This window comes from Felis catus, chromosome A1, assembly GCF_018350175.1.
Source record: "Felis catus isolate Fca126 chromosome A1, F.catus_Fca126_mat1.0, whole genome shotgun sequence".
NCBI classification, from domain to species: Eukaryota; Metazoa; Chordata; class Mammalia; order Carnivora; family Felidae; genus Felis; species Felis catus.
This window is the reverse complement of record NC_058368.1, coordinates 113377614-113390834: the sequence shown is the minus strand read 5'-3', so window position 1 is coordinate 113390834 and position 13221 is coordinate 113377614. Positions and strand designations below refer to the sequence as shown.

At 46.0% G+C, this 13221-nt stretch overlaps 1 protein-coding gene across 2 annotated transcripts in view; it reads left to right on the top strand.

The window, feature by feature from the left end:
- SPOCK1 (SPARC (osteonectin), cwcv and kazal like domains proteoglycan 1) overlaps nt 1–13221 on the top strand; it is a 519342-nt gene that overhangs the window by 372463 nt on the left and 133658 nt on the right. For both annotated transcript variants that reach the window (XM_023255519.2, XM_023255527.2), the window contains one exon: nt 10681–10807. In XM_023255519.2, the coding sequence (XP_023111287.1) occupies nt 10681–10807 (127 nt within the window). The remainder of the gene's footprint in view (nt 1–10680; nt 10808–13221) is intronic.

Below are 13221 nucleotides of genomic sequence, written 5' to 3'. Positions count from 1 at the left end.
CATACGCAGATTTTTGTTACTTGTAGGTCCCCATGGCCACATTCGTTCACCAGGCTGAACTCTGAATTAAACCCCCACTGTCTCTGCCTCCCAGAGCCCCTTGGGTCCGCTGGCCATGCTCTGTCACTCTCTTAATGCGAGATGACTCCAACCTGTTAGTGGAATTTACATAATCACATCAGCCTGCTAATCTTCCTCATCTGGTCAGGAAACACCCAGAACATAGTCTGGGCTAGAAGTAGGATCCCTGGACATAATATATATTTGGTTTCAAGTGTAAGGAAACCTTGATTTCAGGTAATGTCGAAAAAATGGGAGAAAGACGACATCTGTGTTTGTTGTCTTGCAAGTTCCTTTTCTTCGTGCCCTTTTGGCCACGCACATGGCTCTGGCACTCGTAAAGGTACGATGGCTTGGGGGGGGGGGGTTCCTGAAATGGACAGCAGATTTCTTGCTGTGTGGAGATTTTCTTGGAAAAGTTAGCAGTCCGGGAGAATCTGTAGTGTCTCAAGATGTGAATAAGAATAAAAGAGTTAATTTAAGTAAATACCTACCTCAAATCAGTGCAGACATTCAGAGTAATTATGATCTTTACGCTTTAGTAATAATGGTTACATGCGATATGCATTCATTAGAAGTCTATCAGTTACAATGCTAGCATTATCTTTGAATTCTTTGCCCGATTTCTGGCACACAGTGGGTGATTAATAAGTGTTTACTGAAAAAGTCAAGACTATGTCTATAATCCTAGCTGTGCTTAGAATGTTTATACCTAATTTTTTGATAGCTTTCCTTGAACAAACCATCAAAATAATTTAGAAATTTAGTTCAGTTACAGTGATCTGACCCCTGAGTCTTCAATGAAACTTTGAGGCCCGGTCACCTTTATCCAGGTGAACTAACTCCCTTTCTTTCAGCCTTCCTTCCACGCCTAGCAGATCTTTCTTCCATTCCAACCACCTGGAAACTAGAAACTGCTAGTTTCTTTAAACAAAACTGGAGATATGGGGAACTGGCAGTCAGGTGTGGGTTTGGCAACATGCATTTCTTTAAAAATTCTGAAAATACGTTTCTTTTTAAAAAAAAAAGTTTATTTTGAGAGAGAGAGAGAGAGAGAGAGAGAGAGAGAGAGAGAGAGAGGAAGAGAGAGGACCTCAAGCAGGCTCTGTGGTGTCAGCACAGAGCCCAATGCGGGGTTCAAACGCACGAACTGAGATCATGCCCTGAGCCAAAATCAAGTGTCAGATGCTTAACCAACTGAACCACCCATGACCCCCTGAAATTGCATTTCCTTTTTAGATTTGGAACAAATTAGACCAACAGCACATGGTTGTGAGAGAGTCAAATAATAGACATGGAGAGTAAAAAAGCGGAAGTTCCCTTTCTCATACCCTCGGGCCTCCCCTGCTGACAGTTTGTTCCCTTTGGTGTGTATCTTATTCATCACTTTGAGTTCAGTTACACCTGCACGCACACTGTTGTTGGAAACTCTCATCTGGCTGTTGAATCTTCTCATCTCCGAAGAGTAGATTCATCCCCAGCTGCCTCGGCCTTTACACAGCTCAGGTGACGGGCAGGTCACGGAGACTCACATTGACATTCACATACACCTGGAAAGATGTTCCTGCTTTTGGAATTCCTTGCATACCAGGACCATGATTTTTTGGTGGCTGTGATTCTGCTCTAAGACTTTAAAAATACGGAGTTTTCCTCTGGGTTTGAAAGTACTTTGGAAACCTTTTTGATGAGGGGTTGCAAGCATGCCTGTGAACTGGATCAAGTCAGGTGGGGAAAAGGCACACAGAGGTGCTGGCTTTCTGGTGGTTGATGTGTCAGTTTGAATCAGTGGATCAGTGGGATGTCCACCCCTGATGACTGGGACCCACCATGAGCGGTCCTTCCCATCCCCTCAGGTCTGCTTTGCTCCCACAGTCTCCCTGACTCATCCCCCGCCCCAACACAGCTCCCCGTGTCCCATGACATCTCTTCTCCCTCTTGGTGATGTTGGCATATTGTGTGGAGGGCTTAAAACAGTACCTGGAACATTGGGAGAGCTCAAAACATGTTAGCTGTTATTGGTGGTAGTAACAGCATCAGCAGAAGAGTAAGTCCTCATAAATGCATAGCTGCTCTTATTATGTATTTGCCCTTTGAAGTCTCAAGTATCTGTAAACACATCTTTATACCATGCGGGTGCCCAGTAGCACTTAGGACACTCAGAGGCACACCATAGTTACTCCATGCATACCGAGAGCTTTTCCTATTGTTCTCTAGTGGGCATCTGTTTATTCGAAAAATTGGCCTCTCTTTGAACAGGATCTTGCATCTGTAATCTTCTTCCTTTGGAAGACGATGGGGATTCAGGAGCCCATAGATACCAGGATAGAGAGTGTCTCACATGAGAGCCTGTCTCTGTCATCAAAGCAGCTTTTGTAAATGACACAGGCCATTATGCTCTTCCTGTGTAATTTTATGACTTTGTATAATGACTCAAATAACCCTAACAACGGAGGAATTATAGCATCATTTTACATGACAGATTATTTCAGTGGTTAACATGTTTTTCATTTCAATTAACATTCATTATTTTGTCTCTGGTTCAAAATAGCCACCACGTCGGCTGTCTGAGTGTCCTCCATCCTTGTTTTGGAAGCAATTAGTTCTGATTTTGCAAACAAATTCAATCTTGTTTTTGAATGGGCAGTTTGGTATTAACAAGAGAATAAAATGCACGTGATGCTGGCTGCCAGCAAACAAACATGGGACTTCCTGGGAGGGGACCCTCCCTGGACGGGTTCTCAGGCCTCTGAGCTGACAGGTCTGCCTTAGAGCTGATGAGAGAGCACAGACAGGACAGAGGCAAAGGTCGTGGGACTGGGACTGGCTACGTGAGCCTCAGCTTCTCCCTTCTGTAAAATGGGGTCATACAGCATCTACTGTCAGAGGGTTATGGTGTGTGAGGAGTCAGGGGGGGTGTGTTCAAGGCGCTCAGCCTGGCAGGTCATAGTCACATAAAACTCCTGGAGTCCTGCTCCTGTTCATTACTATCAGGCAGTGCTTTACTCTTTGACTAGCTGTTCATATAGAGTGAAATAATTGTATCTGAAGTTAGGCAAACCCGTTGGAATACCAAGGTATTAGATACAATGAAGGGGCTTTCTTCTATAGCCAAAACAAGGAAGTCAGCAGTGCTACATATACTCCTGGCAGCCCCCACCCCCAATGTATCAGTAAAATTTTTTGACACAGACTGTTGAATTTCATCATGTGGGATCGATGTCAGGAAATAGATACCTGTACATCTACTTATTGCTGAAAAGATTATTCCGGAAGAGTCTTTCCAGCCACTGTTTTGCTGTAGGCACTGGCTGTGGCTCCACTCTGGCCATAGCCAAGTGAAATTGGGCTACAACGGATGTCATCACTGCCCTCTTTGGTGTCAACCGAAGTGGGGAAGTGGCAGGAGGTGCGACTTATCTTGATTGCTGAGGGTAGGGATATCTGCACGAGGAGTGGCAGGGTCCAGTGGGAAGCAAGAGCAGGAAATCCTTGGTGTGTGGACCTGAAGGTTAAGGTTGACATTTCTAAGAACTAGGACAGGGACACGTTGGCAAGAGCGGTGACAGTCTGGTCAGTCTTGCTGGTAGCTGCTGCCCTCTTGAAAGGTTGTGAGTTGCTCTTGTAAATAATAGGAATACTAATAAATGTATTTGCATACTATACTTGAGAGAAGTCCTCTGAGTGGTGTTCAAAAGAATAGCTTTGGAGCAAAGTAAGTCTTGAAATTGAGACTATCAACATGAGCTTTGCCATCATTTGAGTACTGCCCGATAATGCTTGCTGATGATTTCCACTGTTTGAATTTTCACTTCAGGCTACGTTGCTTGATAAACAGTACTAAACTTAACATTTCCTATTTGTTTAAAAAACATGTAAATAAAAGAGTGTGAAGAATGTAGAAAAACTTATGCTTCCAGGAATAGTTGGGGATTCCTGAGAATTCGTATTTCTCATTCACTCCTAAGTCCTAAAAATTAATATCTCTTGGGAATTTGGAAGCACTACATAAGGATCCTTACCCAGCCTGAGAAGTGGTCTGATCTCTGGAATACAGAAGGTCTTTCAGCCCTGAGATGCATAGGAGAGTTCCCTCCACCCACTTCGTAGTTGTCGTCAGAAATTTTTGCTTTTCAAGTTGGACTTAGGGTTTCTTTTTTTTTTTTATATGAAATTTATTGTCAAATTGGTTTCCATACAACACCCAGTGCTCATCCCAAAAGGTGCCCTCCTCACTACCCATCACCCACCCTTCCCTCCCTCCCACCCCCCATCAACCCTCAGTTTGTTCTCAGTTTTTAAGACTCTCTCATGGTTTGGCTCCCTCCCTCTCTAACCTTTTTTTTTCCTTCCCCTCCCCCACGGTCTTCTGTTAAGTTTCTCAGGATCCACATATGAATGGAAACATATGGTATCTGTCTTTGTTTGCCTGACTTATTTCACTTAGCATAACACTCTCCAGTCCCATCCACGTTGCTACAAAAGGTCAGATTTCATTCTTTCTCATTGCCACGTAGTATTCCATTGTGTATATAAACCACAATTTCTTTTTTTTTATTTAAAAAAAATTTTTAATGTTTAAGAGACACAGAGTGTAAGCGGGGGAGGAACAGAGAGAGAGAGAAAGACATGGAATTTGAAGAGGCTCCAGGCTTTGAGCTGTCAGCACAGAGCCTGACACGGGGCTCGAACTCACAAGCTGGGAGATCATGACCTAAGCTGAAGTCGGATGCTTAACCGACTGAGCCACCCAGGTGCCCCCACAATTTCTTTATCCATTCATCAGTTGACGGACATTTAGGCTCTTTCCCTAATTTGGCTATTGTTGAAAGTGCTGCTACCAACATTGGGGTACAAGTGCCCCTATGCATCAGCACTCCTGTATCCCTTGGGTAAATTCCTAGCAGTGCTATTGCTGGGTCATAGGGTAGATCTATTTTTAATTTTTCGAGGAACCTCCACACTGTTTTCCAGAGCAACTGCACCAGTTTGCATTCCCACCAACAGTGCGAGAGGGTTCCCATTTCTCCACATCCTCTCCAGCATCTATAGTCTCGTGATTTGTTCATTTTAGCCATTCTGACCAGCGTGAGGTGATATCTTAGTGTCGTTTTGATTTGTATTTCCCTGATGAGGAGTGACGTTGAGCATCTTTTCATGTGCCTGTTGGCCATGTGGATGTCTTCTTTAGAGAAGTGTCTATTCATGTCTTCTGCCCATTTCTTCACTGGATTATTTGTTTTTCGGGTGTGGAGTTTGGTGAGCTCTTTACAGATTTTGGATACTAGCCCTTTGTCCGATATGTCATTTGCAAATATCTTTCCCCATTCCGTTGGTTGCCTTTTAGTTTTGTTGATTGTTTCCTTTTCAGTGCAGAAGCCTTTTATCTTCATGAGGTCCCAATAGTTCACTTTTGCTTTTAATTGCCTTGCCTTTGGAAATGTGTCAAGTAGAAATTGCTGCAGCTAAGGTCAGAGAGGTTTTTTCCTGCTTTCTCCTCTAGGGTTTTGATGGTTTCCGGTCTCACATTCAGGTCCGTTATCCATTTTGAGTTTATTTTTGTGAACGGTGTAAGAAAGTGGTCTAGTTTCTTTTTTAAAAAGTTTATTTTTCAACAGAGAGAGAGAGAGAGAGCACATGCAGGTGGGAGACAGAGAGAGAAAGGGAGACAGAGAGTCCCAAGCAGGCTCTGCACTGATAGCACAGAGCCCATCATGGGGCTTGAACTAAAGAACTGTGAGATCATCACCTGAGCTGAAATCAAGAATTGGATGCTTAGCCATCTGGGCCACCCAGGCACCCCTGACTTAGGATGTCTAAGTCTGTTGAATTCTTGTTGTTTAAAACCACATCATATGTTTGTGTTCTCATTAGTGATAATAATGTCCAGATATTAAAGGAGAAAGTTCTAAAGGTCCAGATTAATAAATTCACTTACTTCACTGAAAAAAGTCATGTGTTGGGGGTTGCCCATGTTTCCAACCCAGGAGCATAAAAATGATGAGACGCAGTCACTACCCTTGAGGAGTGCATAGTATATTGAGGAAGAGAGACTCAAAAAGAGAGACTTATGCTATAGTGAATGTCACAGTTGCATCTGAACAAGGTGTAATGTTGGAACAGATGATGTCATGGTTGATTTTGCTTGAGGTAGAACTCACAGGATCAGGAGATACTTCATGAAAGGTAGTTGATTTGAACATTGAACGAGGGGCAGACATGTGCCATGCAGGCAAAAAGCATTTGCCCAGGCATTTAGACTTGAATTTGCATGGCACATGAAAGAAACCTGTAAGAGGCTCTTATGGCTGGCTGCTGTTGGATCAGTAGGACTGAATGATGGGGGAAAGTGGTGAGGGCAGAAAAGGGAGATGTCCAGGATGGGCTCCAAGGCTTTTAGCCTGAGCATACCCCATATTCTGTCAGAATAACTATAATAATTTGGTTAAGTTGAAGCAATGTTCTCCCTTAGAGACTAGTCGGGAGCCTGAGCAGACGTGTTCATAGGACCATGGTGTCATGGGCGTGCAGCCTGGCTGCCTGTGGAGGAGCCCTACAAGACTTCCTGGGGGAGGGGAGTATTGGGTGGGGCCTTGAAGAAAGCCTTATGGAAGCAGAGAGGATGGAGGGGAGAAGTGTGGGTTTGTAAAGAAGACGTGTCAGACTGAGAAGAAGCCCACATGCTGGTCCAGGGACACGAAGATCCTTGGTGGGCTCTGGGAAACAGTAGAGGGGGGCTGGAACAAAAATACTTGGTGGTAGTGGTCCATGTGTACGTGCGTGTGTAGGGGGGTGTGTATGTATTGGAGAGGGGAGAAAAGCAGATATTGACCCTGTAAAGGTAGGCTCAGTCAGTTTAATACCAAAAACTAGGAAATCAGACTGTGCTCTAGGAGGTGGGGCAAAGATAGAGGTTCTAAGTATAGGGGTCACATCATCAGATTTGTACTTAAGAATCACTCTGCTTCAGAAACATAAATGCTGGGAGTTTTGGTAATCTTAAAAAAAGATTAAGAAGAAATAGTTAAGCCCAAGAAAATAAGAAATGCCTGTGACCTTCCAGTTGTCTGTCTTCTCTCCTTCATAGAGTGCTTGTAGGTTGGGATTTTCTTTGTGGTGCTGTCAGTAGGGTAGGAAGTGTGGCTGTCCCTAGCACCAGCTACGCCAGGATGGAGTTAGGGCTTCATGGCCATTTGAAAGGCTGGTAGGACCTGCTTTCCAGATTAAATTGCTTGTGTCACCCCAGGTAATAAATGTCTATGACACTGGGTATAGCAATGCCTTCAAGACACTTCGTAGGATTTCATTCTTTGACTCAAGAAGTAAAATGTGTTAAAGTCAGAAGAGTTGGTCCCCTGCATTAGCTGGGTTGGTTAATTTTTAGGGTCTTTACTGAATTGTGGGGGTTGAAATATACACAACAGCCAGGGAAGTTATGCCTCCATGGGTTCACATATACTTGCCCATAACTTCATATAATATGGTCTCTGGATGCAGACCAGAGGTTTGGGTGCCATTTCCACTGGAGTCCCAGGGAGGTAAAGAACATCCGAGTTTGCTCTGATATAACAGGTATTCTTGTTTCATTGGAACTGTGAAAATTTAGGTCGGGTTGGGCTCTAGTCCCTGAGGCATCCTCGGAGAGGTCAAACATGGTACCTCGATGACCACCAGACGTTGGGTGTGTTCAGCTTGCTCCTTTGCAGGTGTAGAGCCAGGGACAATGTTTCAGAGAAGCTTTATTTATAAAACTGAGCCTAGTGATGAAACTAAAGATGCCAAAATAAGAATTTAAATGGTCCCAGAGCCGTATTTAGTCATTTCCAGGATAGCCTTGTTCCAACAAGTGTATGTGAGGTAGCCTTGCTCTATTTCTGTGTCACACTGGCCAAGTCATTGCCCGTCTGTGTCTAATTCCTCATTTATAAATTAGAGTTCTTAGGCTAGATTAGTTTTAAGGTGTTTTGTGTTTCTGACAGTCTGCTATTTTGTGATTCACTTCTGAGAAACCATGGCATTGGTTGGCACATAGAGACCCACCCCCTCACCCCACAGGCATATATGGAGCACTCGTGCTGCACCAGGCCTGCTGGTAAGCACAAGCCAGCCCTATCTCTTTGTGTCCCCACAGTGAACTTGGTTTAATGGTGAAGTTCAGGTCCACCAGGCATGAGCTGTCATTAACTGATAGTACATGATTCCATCTTTTTCTCAAAGCCATTGGCTCAGCTCCGCATTTACTTCTCCCTCCTCTCCCTTTGGCTCAGCTCCTTTCCAATGTGGCATCATCGCACGTGGTGATGTCTGCTCCAGCAAAGCTGCCCGCTCTTTGGATTTTATAGCCCCTTTCTGGGAACTCATCACAAGAATTGTTTCAGCGGTGGGCATGCACACTGGGGACCAGCCCAGGAGAGGGCCTGCCAGATGCCAGAACTGCTGCGTATATTTGTTGATTCTTCATCAGTGTCAGACAGTCTGCTGTGTGAATGATGATAAATGTGTGGTGTTCTGCTGAAGGACTCATGGGCTCTCACGTTAACCCCGTGCTGACAGCCTGCTTGTCCGCTACGTGGAGTCCCATCAGCCATCATCCCTTTCTCTCAAGTCCAGAAAAAACCTTGAATGAGTAAAGTATGTTTGGCAAAGGGTAATAGGTAATCATGTCCATGTGAATTAGAAATGCAATTTTTTTTTTCCAGACAGAGAGGCAAGGACAAGGTAGGTGCCTGCTACAGAAGCAGGGAGGCATTGGAGAGAGGACCACAAGTGACAAACACATAGGTGCCCCCAAAGAAATTTCAAGTTCGTAATCTAGGCCTGACTGGCATGGGCTGAAGAAAAGATTCATCCTTGGCCACTGTGCAGCTGTACGAACATCATCATAGGCCTGGCCACCAGTTATCTTCCCGACTTTGGGCAAGGCTCTTACCCAACTTGGACTTCACTTCCCATCATTAGTAACATGAGTAAACTGGACTAGGTGATCTTATAGCATCCCTATAGGACCTCCTTCGTCAGTTTATTGGTCAGACAGGCCCAGCCTTGTGGCCCATCCAGCCTGGGATCCCTGATGGCCTCAAGGGTTTGGCTGCGGGTACCTGGCCAACCTCAAAGGTAATTTCTCAAACAGACCTTCCTCCTTTTACAGCCTCCCCCAAATTGCTAGGGAAGGTCTGAGATTGAATAAGAACCAAGTTGGTGGGTGCTTTTCCTAGGTCACTTTCCTTCGTTCGGAAGAGTGTGGATTACCTCACACCCCAAACCCAAATTCATAATGAGCTGGAGATTTATTCCATGCCTGATTGAAAAGATTTTCTTCTGTGGCCCCATGAGTTCTCCCAGGGGATTAAATGACGTTCCAACCCTAGGGCCTTAGAATGAAGTCACATTTCCAAGGCATTGGTAATTTCATCCTCTACACGCCCATCTGTTATTGGGGCAAATAAGAATTATAGTGACAGCTGCCTTTTTTCTTGCTTTGTGTTTTTTTAGGCGTTATACTGAGTATGTACATCACCTCATTTAATCTTCATAGCACCGGCTTGAAGTAGATTCTATTTTCCTCCATTGTATAGATGAGGAAACTGAGACAGACTTACAGTTCCAGGGTTAAATGTCCTGCCAAGATCACACAGTGAGCTAGTGGCAGAGCTGAGATTTGCACTTATGTTTTCTGACTCCAGGGCCCAAATGTTAGCCTCCAGGCAAGACTTCCAAAGGCAAAGCACTTGAAGGACACCATAATCACCTGATGGATGGTCCCTCCACAGTCACTTATCCTCCCCCTAGAACTCGCCACGTAGGCATGAGAGTTACTCCCAACAGTTTGCTAGGACAGTAGAGACCATGGGGGAAAAGGAGGCAATCACTGCAGGCCTTTCTTTCAGTGGTTTATGATTCAGGGATGGGGTTCCTTCCGTGGACATAAGCCATCCTAATAGCACCATTTATCATTATGACACAGGTTAGGATGGAGGAAACCAGAGCCAGAATGGAAGAGTAGAATTCTGATTATTTTAGCAGTTGAAAGTGACATCACATCAGAGCCTCTATAGAATGGCAAATTGGAAGCTGGACCAGAATTGCTTCAAAATGTATCCAGAGATCGTTTTCCACTGCTGCGATAAAGTCATTTGCTTGCGTTTGGAGATGTGTTTCTATCTAAACTGCTCTCTGACTTGTCTGTGTGTTAGCCAGCTGGGAAGGCTCTCCATCAGCCCCGGAGGACTGTGAAGCTCTGGGGTGCTGTTTCTGGGTCATCCATGATGTGCCACACGCTGTACTGGGGTCTCAGTGAGCTAATGGGGCCACTCCCTCTTTGTTTCTTTCAATGTGTTGTGAATGTCTTTTCATGTAACCAAGTCATGTTTTCCATTATTTTTAATGGCCACATTGTTGTCCTTGGTATGTCTGGTGGGTTGAACCTGGGCTTTTGGAACAGAATCTCTTGCCCTTGTCAGCACGTTGGTTCAAACAGGAACACCAGCAAAGGCCTCCGGGTTGCGCCGGGCTGTTTGACCACCGCTTTCGTTTATTCGGTTGGCCTTTGTCCAGGTTCCTTGCGGGTGAGACCCATGGGAGCCGGATCTTCAGTGAATTTATCCCCTCTTTTTCCATCCTTAGGCAAAAGAAGGGAAATGTGGCCCACAAACACTGGGTTGGACCTTCGAATCTGGTGAAGTGCAAGCCCTGCCCCGCGGCACAGTCAGCCATGGTCTGCGGCTCCGATGGCCACACCTACACTTCCAAGGTCAGTCATCTCTGTTGTCTTTTCTGTCATCCAGAATATCCCACGCCTGCCTGTTCTGACAAGTCTCTGTGCCAAAAGTAGGGCCTGTGAATCCCTAGTTTTGTTGGGCTTTGGGCCTTGCCCTCAAGAAGCTGCCACGTGAATAAACTCTCGAGCCAAAGAGACCAGATAAAAATGTTACCTACCTCCCATGTAACTGGAGTGATCAAGAACTATGGGGAAAGGATCATTGTGAGAATGGCCTGTGATCCTGAAGTCAGTCTAGGCAGGCTTCCTGGAGAAGGTGAGGTAGCAAGCTGTTCCAAAGATGTGAGTCATAGAGCTCAGCCGATGGGTGTCTCTGGAGTTTGCTGTAGCTCGTGTCTGCGCATCTCCTGCAGCTGGAGATCCAGCCCTTTTCTCTCTCCTCCTGTTGTCTGTATGAGGCTCACTTGGGGATGGATTCTGGGTCTAAAGAGAGTGGCTGTCATCCACACCTTGGGCACTTGTGGCCACACCGCCTACAGTTCTTGAGCTTGGGCCTTTCTGCTAGATCCCTCTCGGTCCCTCGCCCTCTGCACACACAGCTGACAGCTTCTGTTCCTGTGATCCCCTCACCATCTACCCTGTGGAGATCCCCCCAGGCCTGGGAGGGCCCTCACTGCCTACTGTCCCCAGAAGCTGATTTGGGTTATTGCGAGGCAATGCCGTGCGTTCCTGCGGATTCTCTTTGCACAGACCATATATTTTTTGTTCGCTGAAAGCAAGAGTTTTATTCTTTTAGATTCTCACATTTTTCTAACTAAAGGGAATATGCATAGCTAAACAGGAAGCCAGAAGGTAGGTCTTGCTTATATGCAGGTCCATGTAATCTGCTTTAGGACCTCGATATCATCCTTACTATTTGACGGCTTGTTTGTTCTTTCAACAAGTATCATTTGGGCCCTTTTTATGTGCCACACTCTGTGCCAGATGCTCGGGAAACTTACTGTGGGAATTCAAAAAGTTCACCCATCTTCACAGCCAGAGTCAAGAATCCTTACATCCTCCACCTCAGACCTGCCCTGGGAATTAGAGCTTTTCTGCCCAGGGTCACAGTCAGTACATCCTGGTTAAAGAGCCCACTTGGCTCAGCATACCTACCCTTGCCCCTTCCCCTACTGCCCCTGACCTCTGATGGAATCAGTTTGAGATAGTTTGTAGTCACAGGGCTTGCTTCTGGCACCCTGCACATGTCTGCAGTTGTGGATTTTGGTGGGGTGTTGAGGGGGGGGCACTGATGAATCAGTCCTATCTCCCACTCCCCAAAGGCAGATCAGGCCAGGACTGTCTTCCACCCAAAGCCCAGCTTCTCAGTATGTGAAGGGTTGTCTGGAGCTGGTTGTGATATAGGAAGTCTTGTGCGGGGCCTGAGATCTGCATTTCTAACAACTTCCCAAGAGACGTCCATGCTGGTGGTCATTGGACCACACTAGGTAGTGAAGACTTCGGTTTTTATAGGCATCTCCTACTACATCTTTTTACCTCCAGTCTGCTTTTGCCTTGCCTCCAAAGTCCATTTCTGCATGACAGTGAGGTAGGGATGATTCTGTAATGAAGGCCTGTTGTGCGTCTCGCCCTCTTAAAACGATTTCTTCTTAAAGAAGAAAAAGATGCCTGTGTGACTGTCACAGTGAGGGGAGAGGGGGCGGGAGGGTGAGAGAGCAGTCCAAGAGGAGACCTGTAGGCAAAGCTGGAAGGTGAGCCGATGGTCCAGCAAGGCCAGGCTTGGGGGACGCTGGTTACTATAACCGCCTTCTTCTCCATGTCTGCCTTAAGAATGTCAGGCTCTAGACTCAGAAGCGGTGCCTGTCACCACCTTCACCAGGGACAGAACGCAGTGCATACCGGGTGCTCATTGAGTGTCATGGGCAGGAGGGGAGCCTCCAAGGACTCTGGCTAAGAAGGAATAGCAAGAACCTGGTCTTTGTAACCCATCTGGGATTTGAGGGGTTGGATTTCAGAGAGCTTAGTGATTAAGAAAAATAAGCTGTCCCCACCCTGGGCCAAAGTGCTTAGCTAAACACCCAGCCCAGGGCTCTGGCAGAGAGTCAGAGGCTCCTGAAAATGATTCTGTCTTTGTGAAGATCTAGTTAGTGTGGCTCAAATGATTCCCTCCAGCTCTGGAATAAACTGTCTGATCCTCAAGCCTGAGATTGGAGACGGGCCACGAAATGTCAGTGGAGGATCGGGGCTGTTGGGGCAAGTGGCATATTGCACATCAAACTCCAGCAAAAACCTGCCAGCTCACCTCTGCCTCTCATTCGCAAAAGGAGCTTCAAATGCCAGCTCCCCATGACCCCCGAGCTACAAGGAGCAGTAGTAACCTGTCAGCCGTGGCTTGAAGTGCTGTCAGTTGCCCCGGGAATGTCTCTGGAAATGCTTGCTGGTCTCGG